Below are 15,164 nucleotides of genomic sequence, written 5' to 3' on the forward strand. Positions count from 1 at the left end.
AGGGTTTATTCAGCTTATACTTTCACATTACTGCTTATCACCAAAGGAAGTCGGGATAGGAACTCTTCAAACAAGGCAAAAATTTGGAGACAGGAGCTGATGCAGAGACTATGGAGGGATGTTGTTTGCTGCCATGCTCTGTATGGTTTGTTCAGCCTGCTTTCTTATAGAACCCTGGACCACCAGCCCAGGAATGCCACCACCTACAATGGGCTTTGTCCTGCCCCATTGATCAATAATTGGTAAAATATTTTACAGCAACTGGATCTTATTTCTTCAATGAGACTCCTTACTCTCCGACGACTCTAGCTTGTGTGAAGTTGACACAAAATCAGATATATATACATATATATATATATGTGTGTGTGTGTGTGTGTGATGTTTAAATTAACAATTTAAACATATTTAAATTTATATATGTGTGTTTAAATTAAAAATTAAACATATTTAAATCCATGTGTGTATGTGTGTGTGTGTGTGTGTGTGTGTGTGTGTGTGTGTGTGTGTGTGTGTGCAGCTAATCTAATAATGACTATCTCCCAACAGAAAATTTTAAAATCCTGTATTTCCTCAGTCCACAAGACTGGATGTGTCAGCCGGCTTTTAGTATATATCTGAATCTCAAAGTAGCCTTAAATATCAGTGAAGCAAATTAAGAGCTTCTGTCTTCTGTGTCCTTTTTATATGTTGTCATCAGAAGGTGTACCCCATTGACGGTGGGTCTTCCCAAGTCAATTGATTCAATTAAAAAATTCACCCTCAATGGTCCACCCCAGCCACTGGTGTTTTAGTTAATTGCATATGTAGTCAAATTGACAACCAAGAACAGTCATCACACGTCACTTGCCTTAGTGTTATTGCTTGGAAAGACAAGAATTTACAGTATTCTTGTGTATATTTTGTAGGCATTTTGGTCTTTAAAAAACCCATTTATTATTTATAAATGTGTATGTGTGCCTGCATGAGTTCATGTGTACCACATATGTGAAGGAACATGTGAAGGTAGCTCTGGGCTGTCATGCGGGCACTGAGAACCAAACCTGGGTCTTTTATAAGAGCAGTCTCCTCCTCAGCTGATTCCATGGATCCTTTATGAGAACAGTACCCTCCTTAGCTGACTCTAGAACTTCAAGGATTTTGCTGTCTAACTTTTTCTTTTCCATTCGAAACTAGAAATCATCTTAAGATAAATATTCATAAGTTAATAAAGTTATCATTAACTTAAACTTAATATTCAATAGACCTACATCATTGGCTTTTTAAAGCCATAGCCCCATTTTTTCCATTAAATTAAAATAACAAACATATTTAAGTTATTTGCTGGCCAAGAAGAAAAAGTATTCCAACTTTACTAATACAGCCGCACATATATTACATAACAGAGAAATCACTTTGATTTATTTCATGGAGGGAAGAAAATCATCAATATTTATGTACCCATTTTTCTTGTAACTTTTTATTTCACTTTATTTCCATAGTAACCTTAAATAACCTAAACAAATTCAAGTTCTGAAGATTTTATGCTGAATAAACAAGAGTGTAACAAAAAGTAAATATTATATCCTTCCCTTAACATGATTTCTGGAGCAATCAGATTAACTGAAGCAGAATTAGAATGGTGATTAGCAGGGTTTGAGGTAAAAAGCAATGAAAATGAAGAAAGAAATTGCCTTTTAGCCCCGAATGAGATACGTTATGGATAATTCAGTGCTAGTTCAGTAGTAACCAATATCTCCCATAATAAAAACTACTAATATCCTACCATAATAAAAACTACAATCTAAATGAAAAAATAAAGATACATGCAAATTACTAGGTATACACCTAGAAGACACCTACTTGTTATCATAGTAATAAATGCTTAGACATCAAAGTAGTGACTTGAAAGAATTCCTCTTTTACACAATTTATTAATGTATTTATAATAAGTCAAATTGTATCCATATTATATTTTCCAAATATTTTATGAGGAAACTTTATTATTTTAGGAGGAATTGTTGATAAAGACCTTCGTCACTACCTCAACCTAAGATTTCAGAAGGGTTCTGTTGACCATGAACTACAGCAAATCATCCGTGACAACCTCTACCTCCGCACAGTGCCATGTGAGTACCAAAGTCAATATTCTTTTCTTTCCATGATAAGCAGATAAATGTTCAGCTATATACTTAGTATTCAATTGAAAAATTTTGTCACACAAATATTTTATGGACAATTGGAGTTGGAATTGAGTTTGAGATATGAACTATAAAAGCAAGTGCTTATAACTATGGTTTTGTGGTACATGATAAGATCATACAAAAATTTATTATATTTAGGTTATATTTTAGTTATACTACTCACATTAGTACTGATAATATTGATTCCAGTCCAGACCTTCATTAATTATTGAATCATGACTGAGGCAGATCTCCATACCAGGAGGCAGGTGACTACAAATTCCTTGGTTAAAACCCTTATGAATAGTAGACTTTGCAACAAGAACTCCCCAAGCTTAAAATCGAAAAGAAAAAAAGGAAAACATAGCATGAAACACAAATGTAACATGTTCCATTACTCTCTTGGGAGTGGCCGTGCTATGTTATGGCTTAGACTTTTATATGCAGCCTCTAGAGATACTTTTAAAAAAGAAGAGTGGGTAAACTGACATAATTTACAAAACAATTTCTGAGTACCTGTTCCTGTTTTTTTGATTAGGACAAATGAATTCTGATGCAAATCCTAGACCCTTTATGTATATCAAAATCTTCTTTCTTCAAGCAAGATATTTTAACTACCAAAAGCTATCCATGCTCTCTAGAAATTCTGAGTTGTTGGTGTGTATTGACATTTGTTTAGTTTTGTCCTAAAAATGGATGAACTCAAAACTATAAGCTATGGTGTCTTTAAAATTAGACAGAAACTTTAATTAGAATAAAATTAAACAAGACAAAGACGATGCTATCTGGTTAAATCACCAGCATTTTTTAAAGTAATATAAATGAAAGCTTATATCAAAACACACAATGATTTGAAGGAAGACCAGAAACCCCTGGGTTTTAATCAACATGCATTTGGGAATTGGTGGGATCTTGTCATTGTCAGTCAGATTTGAATAATCATTAAAATAATGACATAATATAGTTATCATCCAATATACCCTTGCTAATTGACATCACTTTGGTCAAACTGATTCCTATTCTGTGTGTGTTTGTAAGTGACTGGACACTGCACTCTTGCTTTGAAACTTCATGCTGAGAAAAGTACACTCTTTAACTTGAGTTTGACATTCGAGTGATGGGGAGAAGATGGATTAAAGTGACTGGACTGCTTATAAGGTAACGGGTGGACGCGCTCTCAAGGCCTTGATGCTGTCAGCGCATCGAGGTGAATTTATCTTTTGTGACAAGAAAGAAGAAAGACCTGAAATACCAAAAAAGGGGCCAGATGCTTTGTTGTGTTAAAAGCTGAAGGAAATAGATAAGAGGCTGACATCAGAAATACATGTAGTCCTTGCTAAGACAGTGCAATAAATAAGAAAATCCCAATTAAATATGATGATAATGGGAGGACTTTTGCATTAGCTAATTAACTTTTTAAAGCATCTCTTTTTAGAGAACCAAGAAGAGCCTTTGAAGGAGAAATAAACATAAGGGTAAAATAGCAGGATATATGAGGAAACCTTGAGAGCTTCAAGATGTGATTCTAGTCCAAGGTCATGAATTCAATTAGAGATCCTTGAGTAACGCCTGTAAAGGAGATAATTAGAAACTCAAGGAATCTGAATAGTATCAGGAAACAATTGCTCTTTGATTTTGCGGCCACCACTCCTAATAGCCAATTCCAATAATACCATGTCTTAACAGTGCTTTTAATTTGACATAATAGTGAAAGGGCATCTGATATGAAGATGATTCTGGTTTGTACTATTAAAATTTGCTTTCACACTGAGGATCTAGTCCTGGACAGTCTGTCAACCTCATTCATTAAGTCTTTTAACAAAATACTCAGAAGTTTGTGGAGAGTATGCAGTAAAATATATCAGTAGTGTGGAAAATCCTACCATTGCTTAGAAACTTTCATGTGTATGCAGTCCATCTGTTGGCATTCGTTATTGAATCTCATTTTGTATACATTCTCCTGGATTAATGTAGTCTCATTAATTGAATGAACCTACTACAGTAAAAGGAAAAGATGCTGCTAAGAATCAAATCATTGCTCCTATACATCCATAAATCAATGTGAATATTGTCACTTCTTGCTTAATAGAGCAGTGGCACTAGAAAGAGACTGTTGATAAGTGCATGCAAGCAAGAGAATCATAAGTTTGATCATGTGACGTGAGTAGTATTTTTCTTGACAAAAGTAGAGCTAACTCAGTAACTCTGCTTCCTGCATGGATTACCCCAACAACTGCAACTAGAAGAAAAGGAGATCCAATTTTAAAGCTCACCTTCCTCAGTACTCAGCATGTGTGTAAAGGCTCTGTGTTACATGTCCATGCAACCCCATCTCACTCGGGTATACACTTTTCCTCAAATCCAGTTGTAAACAATTGAGTTTTCTAGATACATCTTAAGGAAATCTGCCTCAGGCTATGGCCATGTTCTGAGCTAATAAAGGGAAGGAGGAGGATAAATCTTTGTCTCCACTGAGGTTTGCCTATAAATAATATAAAAACCCCTTAGTTGATTTGCAGAATCAAGGGTTGCTTATATTTCACCTGTTGGTTTAGTTTTGTGAAGGCATGATTGTTTTGCATACAGTATGTGTGTGTGGGGGTGGACACAAACAGCTGCAAGCATCATTTCTGATGCCATCAATTTACTATTTGTTCAGATCTGGTCACAAAGGAAAGATCTCCATCAACTGATTCCATATTTTGTGTAAAGCCTAAAATGGTCTCACATTTTTATATATTAAAGACCTTCTTTAAGTGCTCCTTGTTGCTAAGTATAAAGCTAATAGAAAAAATATAAGTGTTTAAGGGACCCTGACTACTAAAAAGTAAAAGTTAACTGTCTTTAAATGGAGACTTTAAACAAATCTTTCCAGTATTAAGATTCTCCAGGATTGAACTGAAGTAGAAATGAGTGAAGGATGATGAGATAACCCTGTTGTACCTTAGACTATGATAAAGAGTAACAAGGAGAAATGTGTGCAGATAAAGGGTGTAAGTGTTTATAACATCCATTGCATCAAACTCTAGTTATCCTGGTGGTATATAAAATGTGAATTGAGAAGTTCAAAACTAGCATCATTTATTTAGAAGGTAGACAGAGGCATTCTATCAAGGCATCTTAAAAGTACAAAGTTAAGACAGCAATTATTATCCCTGGGACAGCATAGACTCAAAGGTATATGTGGAAGTTGGTGAAATAAGTACTCAAAATGATCAATTTATCTCTTTATGTATGGAGAAAATAGAGTTTATTTGGTCCTAATATTCTACTCAGCATAATATTATATATATTTAACTTTGAGACTAATCAACCAGCTGGTTAATTTCACTATGGTTCTTACCCTCTTTGTGTTTATTAAAGACAGGTGATATGTGATGAAAGCATGAGCACAGATATGTCTCCTATACTTCTCTCTCTATCAGACCAACTAGTATAGAAAATGGTTCACTGATCGATTTTAAAGCTACAAAATGAACTGGGAGATATTTGAGTTCTCTCTCTCTCCTCTCTCCTCTCTCCTCTCTCCTCCTCTCTGCCCCTCTCGCTCATTCTCTCTCTCTTTTTCAAGATAACACTGTCATATGTTGAGGTGGTATTAATGGGAAATAAGTTGAATTTATTTGAAGCATGAAATACTAATAAATAGTAAAAGACAAATCAATAAAGCTTAAGTAAAAACTATTACATAAAACCAAATATGACTAAATATATAGGCTTAAGATACAAAAGAGATCACTTCTGTGGAAACTCTGACCACGGCATAAATCACAAAAATGTTTCTACATATTTAAATGGTGTAAGTTTGTAAAGCTAGGCCAAACTAAGAATTGTCAAAGATATAATTGTAAGAGTTTAGTGCACATTTTGACGTTTGATATTTATGACAAATTGCCTTCTACAGAACAAATACTGGCTACATAAAAGTTATGAAAAATGATCTGTTAAGAGTAATCACCAACACACTGAAATTTCAGTTATAAAATGAAGCAGCACCCCCTTTGCTGACTGTGAGCTCATATATGATGACACCAGAAAAGGGCTGTTAGGGTGTGGCTGGTTAGCAATAAAGCATGGGAACTATGAGACAGGGTCCCAGATCTCTGCTCTGCAGAATGAAACAGAATTTCTCGTGACACAAGCCATATTTTTACACTTTTAATCTTTAAATTTCTATCAGTGTCTCCATCAAATACACCTGGACAAAATGGCGATTAATACTACTAATAAAAACACCACTACTGGTTACAGTTTCTGCTATTTTACTAACAAGTATCATAGTCAAGAGTTATTTGTACATTGCAATTTGGCATTGAACAAATAGGTGCTCCTGACCTAGGTGATATTTTCTGTAGGTACAGAATTTTATTTAATGCTAGTCTTCATCATAGAGATACATTTTTATGCATAAAGTCAGGTGGAGAGAGATAGCAACCTAAAAATTAGATTACCAAACAGACAAGACCATTGTTTCTCAAGGAAAGGAATTTCATTTAGTTGAAAATGACAAAATTCTCACCATATCTTTCAGTAGCTGGGCCTGACCATCATGGTACGTTGAGCGATACCTAGATATACAACCATGGGGGTGGAATCATCCAATTTCATTGAATTTTAATCCAACTGTACTTCAACTAATATTTATTATAAAACTTTTAAAACTTTATTCTTATTTTCTCAAATAAGACTCATACATTTAGAAAATCTGATTTGAAGTTGCCTTTAGAGTGTGAATCATGTTATTTCACAATTATTTCAGATAAAGTTGCCAGCTTTTTGTTCTTTGAAAAAATGAATGTGATTTTTAAAAATAAACTAATTATATTTGGCACTAAGTGTTAAAAATGAGCGTTATTACTGAATAAATGTGGCTATTAGCATCTGAAGCCAAAGGGAAAGAAATCTAGAAACAAACACAAGTAGATTTCTTGAGAAATTTATATTCTGTCCTGGAAGTCTCAGTGACAAAGGAGAAATGCACAGGGTTCTGAGCAGTAGCAGGTGCTGCTGAGCATCCATTCACTCTCCTCACTGAGATGGGCACCTGTCTAGTGTATCACTTAACCATATGTTACGATTTTACAGAATGATAGATTAGACTCAATCTCTCGTTCTGAGAATATAAAGACTTAGTCATAGGTCAGATACATAAATATATTTGTATGACACTTCCTGAGGATCCGTGAGCAGATAAGCAATGATAACAAACTAAATACACTATTCCATCTAAACTTTTAGTGGATGAGTGAGTTTATTGGACTTACTTAGAGGAGCCCATCTTACTCAAACACAGCAGTGTCACTGGAAATAAAATCTAGTGTGGATGATGACTGACTGATATTGAAGTTGGATCCCTGCTGCTAGCCCAATTAGACCAATTGGATAGTTCCTTCTTCTCAGTAATTGTCACTGCTTATATAATTGAGGGCAGAAGAGAATGGATCTCATATGCTTCAGTTACTTCCTGAGCCTTATAAGTTGTACTTAGTTTCTGAGTCTAATGAGTTTTCTGCCACCATAGAGGGGATATTTATTATTTTAGTAAGAGGAAATAGTCTTATTAAACAATTCCAAAAATATTTTCTTCTAGTAATTGAACAAAACAAATATGTCTTCTTGGTTAGAATGTAATGCATTGGTTTGGTTGGGGGATATATTCTCTGTGTGAGAAATTAATAATTAAAACCTTAATTTGATTGTTAGATTCAGTTTCTCACCCGGCATATAAAGTCAAGGAAAATTATAAGTGATTGTATGGACTTATCCACTTAACACCAAAAGCTTCAATGTGGAAGTAAAGGGGTGCACCTGGCGCAGTGGCACAGCAATAAACACTGAGCACAACTTACTGATGCCAACCACTTAACATTCCATTTGCCCCATCTATATTAGTTTCTCTTCCTTTTCTGTGATATGTCTTTTTCATGTGGTTTGCCTTTATCTCTTTACTCATTATAAGAGAAAGAAAGACTCTGCCAGAGTTTGTAGGACATTGATGCAGTTGGTACGTAGAAATACAACTTTGGACTTCAAGTATCCCCCAGCCACTGCTCTAAGGATAAGGGGATGCAAATGTTTGATGCAGTTTATCCTCTCCCAGAAAGTCAATCATCACTTTGAATAAAAAGTAGCCTTCCTTTCAGGTGCCAAGAAAACACACCTTGAATGTTTCAATCTCATAACCCTGTGTTTGGAATATAAGGCAAACATGTCTCATTTATACATCCATGTTTTTTTTTTACTTTAGACTATTAAGTCAGACTAACCCAGATTTCAGTGTCAATGAATTGAAGCCAAGCTATGGGGTGATTATGTAAGTAGCTGTAAGAAAACAGTAGGCAAACAAGACTTGAAGACAGGGGATTATAACATCTCCTTCAAACATGCCCATACAAAATGATGAATAAGAAAGGGCTACTGGTTACAGTTGCTGCTATTCTAACAAGTACTCTAGTCAAGAGTTTTCTGTACATAGAAAGTTAGGACTGCTGGTGTATAGCAAGGAGAAGTAAACCTTGCCTCTACTTATTTCTTATCATGGAACTATGGGTAAAATCTCATATCAGAACCAAGGCCATCAATTGTAGAGGTTCTGCTACTTGCTACCTACCCATAGGACCTTGGCAAAGGTCAGAGCCTTTGTGCCTGGCAGGAAGGGAGTGATGAACTGAAATGAAGCAAAATGTTTCCTTTTGTTCCATCTAAAATTCTGTAGGTTTTTTATTCTGCTGGGTTTCTTTATCATTATTCAAATCAGTTCTTCCAATGGACTAAATTATTCTCAGGATGGGATGCCCTTGATATCAAGCAGGTGTAAACAGCTTATGAAGTTGAAAGTATATCATATGCAGCAGACACTTCAGGGAGAAATAAAGAGTGAGGTTTAAATTAAGTGCAATTCCAGATAGAAACCAGTGATGCATGTACTTTCAAATTTTTCTATGAATGTCAAGTTAAAGATACCATCGTAACTCTGATGTTCCTTGAAATTTACCTTCACTATTCATGAAACGGAAATTTGGGCCGGTCCCAGTAAATGAATAAGAAAATAAACATAATGAGAAATACAAAGGTATTTTAAATTGCTCTCCACTTTTGAATGTGTAATGAATTGAAAGGTGACATAAAGATCTCTGAACCGTGGGATATATTGTTATGCAAATATGTTTGCTATACTTGTGATGTTTAACATGAACTATAATGTCTTCTAATGTTGAACTTTTATAAATGCCACTTATGTGACTGAATGCCTGTGCTTGGAGAACGTTAAAGGGAAACTAAATCAATGCTTACTTAGTGAAGTCAAAATTTTACAGTGCAGAGGAAGAATTTAGGAGAGTCTGTAAGGTTTCTCACATGGGATAATTAGAAGTTAAGCCTAATATAGGATTGACAATTCAATTCAAAACTTCACCAGAATTCTATGATTTTAGGCAAGTCTAAATGGATAACTGGAGTACTTCCCAGTTCCGATTCATTTTACCTACATAAAGACAAGCTTTCAGAGAAGTCTCTTTGTACATAAATAAGTCACATATAAATATCTGCACAAGTTCCATGGGGGATGGGGTAGCTATGAGTGCTGCTCCACACGTTAGTGATAACTCTTCCTCCAAAGACAAGACAAAAGCAAAACACAAATCCAATCTGTGCACTTTTATCCTTTCCCAGTTTGGTAGAGATGCAGTTGCTCTCATCTAATTGGCTGGCAATGATGATAAGGGGCTTGCATAGCTGTAGAAATCATAGAATTCATGACCTGAATCCAATGCAAGTCAGTTTTTTTTTTCTATCTTGACACGACCCTGCTAATTGGCTATTAATCAATCAAGTTCTAAATTGTTTTATTTTCATAATGTCATTGTCAGAAATATTAAATAAGATATTTATGGGGAAAAGAAACTTTTTAATTGATAGTATTTCATTCCTGTATTGATATAAGAAGAAATAAATATATAAAGGTATCTTTATTATCTGAAAGCTTTTTAAATTTTATGAATTTTGCTTATAGAAATTTAGCTCTATAAAATTTAATATTTTAAATTCTTGTGTAAAATTATAACAATGTAAAACTTTATAAATAGGTATTATGCAGGTTCCCAATTAATCACATTAGAATTTCATAAAAGTGCTGCTTTTGTTAATCATGTCAGGAGTTATAGAAGATTAAAAAAAGGAAAAGAATTAACATTTTTAAAAACACCTATACACAAGTATTTTGTATAGTTTTATTTAGCAAAATCCATTGCCCTTACTTTTCAAACTAGCAAACTTACTCCTGGAGAGCTAGTGAACACTTCTCTAAATCACACACTCATAAGCACATGAAGAGAAATCCAAGCCTTTTTCTGTCTTCTACCAGGAGCCATCTATTTGGCGGACCATGTTACATCTTCACTCATTAGACATCTGATTTCTCTCATGATTGAACCAAATACTGAAAGGCTCTAAAGCACAGAACATTAATGGAATACCTACCAATACTGAGTAGTATTTCAATAAAGTTGTAAATTATAATGTGAACAAGAACTACACTTTTCAGGGATTTTGTATTATACATATTTCAATGGCTGCTCTCCAGTGACCTCAGCAATAATGTTCACCCTAAGGCCATGTCAAGATGAATAGATATTATTCAGCAGTGGCATGACTTTTCTCATTCTTGTTTAAAGGGCAGCAAAACAGAAGCAACGGGGACATTTCCGCAGAGTTCCTGAAATGCCTCTTTTTTTGGTAGAAAACACTCACTCTGCATGTTAATGTGCCTACCTTTACACAACAGCTGCCTGTTGTGGCTTGGTATCAGACCTAAGCCAATCCCCCAGCTCTCTTTGGCCACAGGATCAAATTACTCATTCCCTTCATTAGAAACACATATCTTATCAAAACATTTTCCCTAGCTTATGTCTCCTTGCCCCCATTTCTCAGTTAATATCCCAAGGCTGGCTTAAAAGTTTCATTTTTATATGTGCAGTGACAATCCAGTGTACATTCTCTGAGAAGTCAGTGAGTTTGGAGCTAAGCTTAACTTTTGCCAAACTTTTATTTATTTTTTTTGTTTCCATTTATTCCATAAAGCAAACCATAATAAATAATGTGTCAAGTAGAGGAATTTTAACCCAGCAACATGGCTGTTCTTGAAAGGCATCACATCCAAAGACCTTCTAGAAGACAGAATGCAAACATGCTCTGTATTAGATAGAGTATGATCTGACTGGAGGAGTACACATCTTTAATCCCTAACAATAAGGTAAGGTTAGTTTATAGAAGGAAGCAGCCATGTTTAAAAGTACCATCTAATTGAGGAGCAGACAAAGTGATGGATCAGAGAAAGATTTGACAGAATGGGCTGGAGATGGACTCAGCCTATGTTTTCATGAAAAGAGACAGGAAAAAGAGGCGACTTAAGAGCGGTTACAGTGGTGGTGTGTGTGTGTGACAGTTTTTCCAGGACAATTTTACAAAGATGGGTCTCAGAGAAAACAAGCTAGACACAGGTAAAGACAAAATAAATGAGACAGAGAATAAGAAGGAGCCAAGAGATTAGAACATATTTCCATAGTTAGTATGAAGCCAAGCAGATCAGTTCAATCAGAAGCTGAGAGAAGCCAGATGGAATCAGTTGGCTTGGAAGATTAGACTGTGTGAAGGCTAGAAGCTGCCAGGCTTGAACTAGCGATAGATAGAACAAGGAAAGAAACATTATGGGCTCACCTCAAGCCATGTATTGGCACAACTTGGATATGGCTCTCACTTCATTCCATCATCCGAGAAAATAAAAGCAACATTAAAGGTGTCACACAAGGTTTAGACTAGGAAATCAAATAATGCATGGCATTTTAATGAAGAAGAGGATGGATTAGAGAATTCACTGTTTAGAGAATTACTAGGTTAGCAAGAGAAAGTGGAGATTTGGGGTTATTATTCTTTAAGAGTGCTAACCACGATATATAGCAACCGAGAAATGTGAACTACTAACAAACCAACTGCCTCTAAGGCCTGAAGCTAAGACTCGGAAACCTGAGCCTGAGATTGCCATATTACTAATGTGGCTCCAATTACCTCCAGTGCCTCTTAACTATTAACAACTGGTGGAATAGACACTTATGTTCCCAGTAAAAATATCACATATCTGATGGCTTATGTTCTGAACTAAAATACAACCTTTAAATGTGCTTCTTCTTAACAACTCCTTAGACATATGGTGACAGTGATATATCTTAATTTTATTATACCATTGAAGGCTAATTTTTAAATTCCCTGTTTTAGTATTCTATTGTCAAATTCTTATAATATATTTAATTGTCAGGCACAGAGTCTTTGTTGAGGGTTTTCAATTTTCTGTCTATGCTGAGTCTCCCAATGATTATATTGTCCTACCTGATTATAGGCTATTGGAGAAATGCATTTGGTCTTTAGAAAGTGAGAATTCTTAAGCATTATTAGTGCATTCTGGAGTTTCTGCTCTACTTATAAAAGGAAACATTTTTAATTTGTGTTGGAGTCTTTGTTCATTTTTATTCACAACTTTATTATTTAAAAATATGAATGTGACACTAACAAAACTTAGTTCATAATTATATTTCTCGCATGAGAAATCAATTGACAAAAATGCTTTTGCAACATCATTTAAATCTGGAGCAAGAAAAGGAATCTTAATTAAAGTTGAAGAGATGAATATATTATTAGAAGTACTACAGAAAATTAATTATATTTGGAAGGGAATAAGATGCTTTTAGCACCATGTGGAACAATATCTATAATGAGAGGCCAATCTTGGGACTTTTCTGTGGGTCCCAGAATCCCATTTTCCTTTCTCAAAGTTCATTAGTGAGTTATGCTATACATCTTTGGGAACACTTATTTAAATACACATATAAGTAATACATGGCTACATGTATTACTACCTGTATTTAAGTCAGCATGTTGATATAATAGTAGTCTAGGGAAAAGACATCTGGTTCCTTAGTAGAAACAAACAAAAAAAAAATGCAATTTCCCTTGTCTCCTAGGCGTGGTGTTATTTTCTTTATGAATATGGTAATCCTCATAAAAGCATATCTTCCAGATTCATCAGTTGTAAAATTGTGGTTGTTATTTTAAATTGTCATTAATGTACTTAATAGCTTGTTAAATTCATAGAGATTAAAATGTATAAACTTTTATATATTATAATTATTTTTATTTAGTTCTGCTAGCACTGAGAGTAACTAGGAACATGTGACTGTCTGGGTATTGGGCATGTGAGTGAATATCTTAAACTCTCTAGGGGTTTATTCAAATCTTGGTGAGCTAGCTGTCATTATTCTAATTCTAGAGCTAAGCAAATAGAATATTTACAAACAAAGGAAGATAAAATATTTACCATCTCTCATAGCTGAGGCTGATAACTGCCCTTCCAACCTAGGGACTGATTATTAAGGCAATCAAAGTTACTTTATGTTTGCTTAACACTAATGACGAGACTGCTGTACTTGATTGAAGTGTAAGTGTAATGCAATAAAGATGGAGTATACTTGGTTTAACTGGGACATAGGAATGCCATTTATAAACTGTGTCAATTCTTTTCTTATACATCTGTGCTCTAGATGTCTTACAATTTGCTACTTGAATATACAGATTTTTAACCTTACAATAAATCTGAAGCCTCCAGAATCTTTGAACGAAACGCTCAGACTAGGAACAGTGTGTCCATGGCCTCCTCAGTGGGAATTTGGTAGAAAATACAGCCCAAGATGATTCTTACTAGATGTGTTTATTGGCACATCCCTGCATATTTCCAAAAAGCCTGCAGCTATATCAAGTAAGCAGGTTGCTAGCCTAGGAATGTTCTCAAGATGGAAAAAGTCAGGTTATTTTTGTGGCTAGATCATATACCTTATAGTAGGCTTGTTCAGAGTTCATACCGTATTATTCTTGTATAAGATTTCTAGTCACATTTTTTAATTAATTATGTTACTTATTTACTTTATATCCCATCATAGCTATCCCTCCCTCTTCTCCTCCTGATCCTTCCCACTCACTTTCTCTCCTTCTCCTATTCCACATTGTCCCCCTTCTTCTCAGAAAAGGGAAGGCCTCCCATGGATATCAACCAGCCTTGGTTGCATATCAAGTTGCAGTAAGACTAGGCCCACTTTCTTCTGTTGAGGATAGACAAGGCAACCCAGTTAGGGGAAAGCGATCCAGAGTCAGGCACTAGAGTTAGAGACAGCCCTTGCTCCCACTACTAGATGTCCCATATGAAGACCCAGCTTCACATCTGTTACATATGTGCACAGGTCCTAGATCCATCCTCTGCATGCTCTCCATTTGGCAGTTGAGTCTTTATGGCCCTCTATGGGCCCAGGTTGGTTGATTCTGTAGGTTTTCTTGTGGTATCCTTGACTCGTCTGGCTCCTTCAATCCTTCTTCCCCCTCTTCCATAGGATTCTCCAAACTCTACTTAATGTTTGACTATGGGTCTCTGCACCTTTCCCCATCAGTTGCTGGGTAAAGCCTCTCAGACAACTGTTATGCTAGGCTTCTGTCTGCAAGTATAGCAGAATATTATTAATATTCTCCAACTCATGGCATGAGTCTCAATCTGTACCAGTCACTAGTTGGTGCTTCCCTCAAGTTCTGCTCCATCTATCACCTCTGCAGATCTTGCAGACAGGACAAATAGTGGATCTAAGATCTGTAGCTGGATCTGGGGTACTAAACCTGCCCAGACAGTGGGTCATCAACTGGAGACCCACTATTCAAATACTGAGTCTTTGAGGACATTTGTCAACAAATCATTACCATTCTACTCCCTGGCTCCCATAGATTCATGGACATAATACAAAATTCATTTAGCTCAGTTTCAAAAGTCCTTATAGGTTTTCAACAGTTTCAACAGTGAAATATATTCTGAGAGTCAAGGTTACAATCTCTTTAAATGTATCCCCCTTTAAAAAAACAAAACAAAACAAAACAAAAGCAACTTATATAATTTCAACAGACAATAATATACTGAATATG

The 15,164-nt window shown here is 35.3% G+C and overlaps 1 protein-coding gene and 1 long non-coding RNA gene across 10 annotated transcripts in view; one reads left to right on the top strand and one right to left on the bottom strand.

The window, feature by feature from the left end:
• The window catches only part of Magi2 (membrane associated guanylate kinase, WW and PDZ domain containing 2), a 1,485,406-nt gene that overhangs the window by 457,278 nt on the left and 1,012,964 nt on the right, over positions 1-15,164 (top strand). For all 9 annotated transcript variants that reach the window (XM_006535743.4, XM_006535748.4, XM_006535745.4 and 6 more), the window contains exon 2: positions 1,989-2,105. In XM_006535743.4, coding sequence (XP_006535806.1) covers positions 1,989-2,105 — 117 coding nt within the window. The remainder of the gene's footprint in view (positions 1-1,988; positions 2,106-15,164) is intronic.
• Gm52766 overlaps positions 1-15,164 on the bottom strand; it is a 111,645-nt gene that overhangs the window by 42,776 nt on the left and 53,705 nt on the right. The gene's annotated exons all lie outside the window — the stretch shown is intronic.

This window comes from Mus musculus, chromosome 5 (genome assembly GCF_000001635.26).
Source record: "Mus musculus strain C57BL/6J chromosome 5, GRCm38.p6 C57BL/6J".
In the NCBI taxonomy this organism is placed as follows: domain Eukaryota; kingdom Metazoa; phylum Chordata; class Mammalia; order Rodentia; family Muridae; genus Mus; species Mus musculus.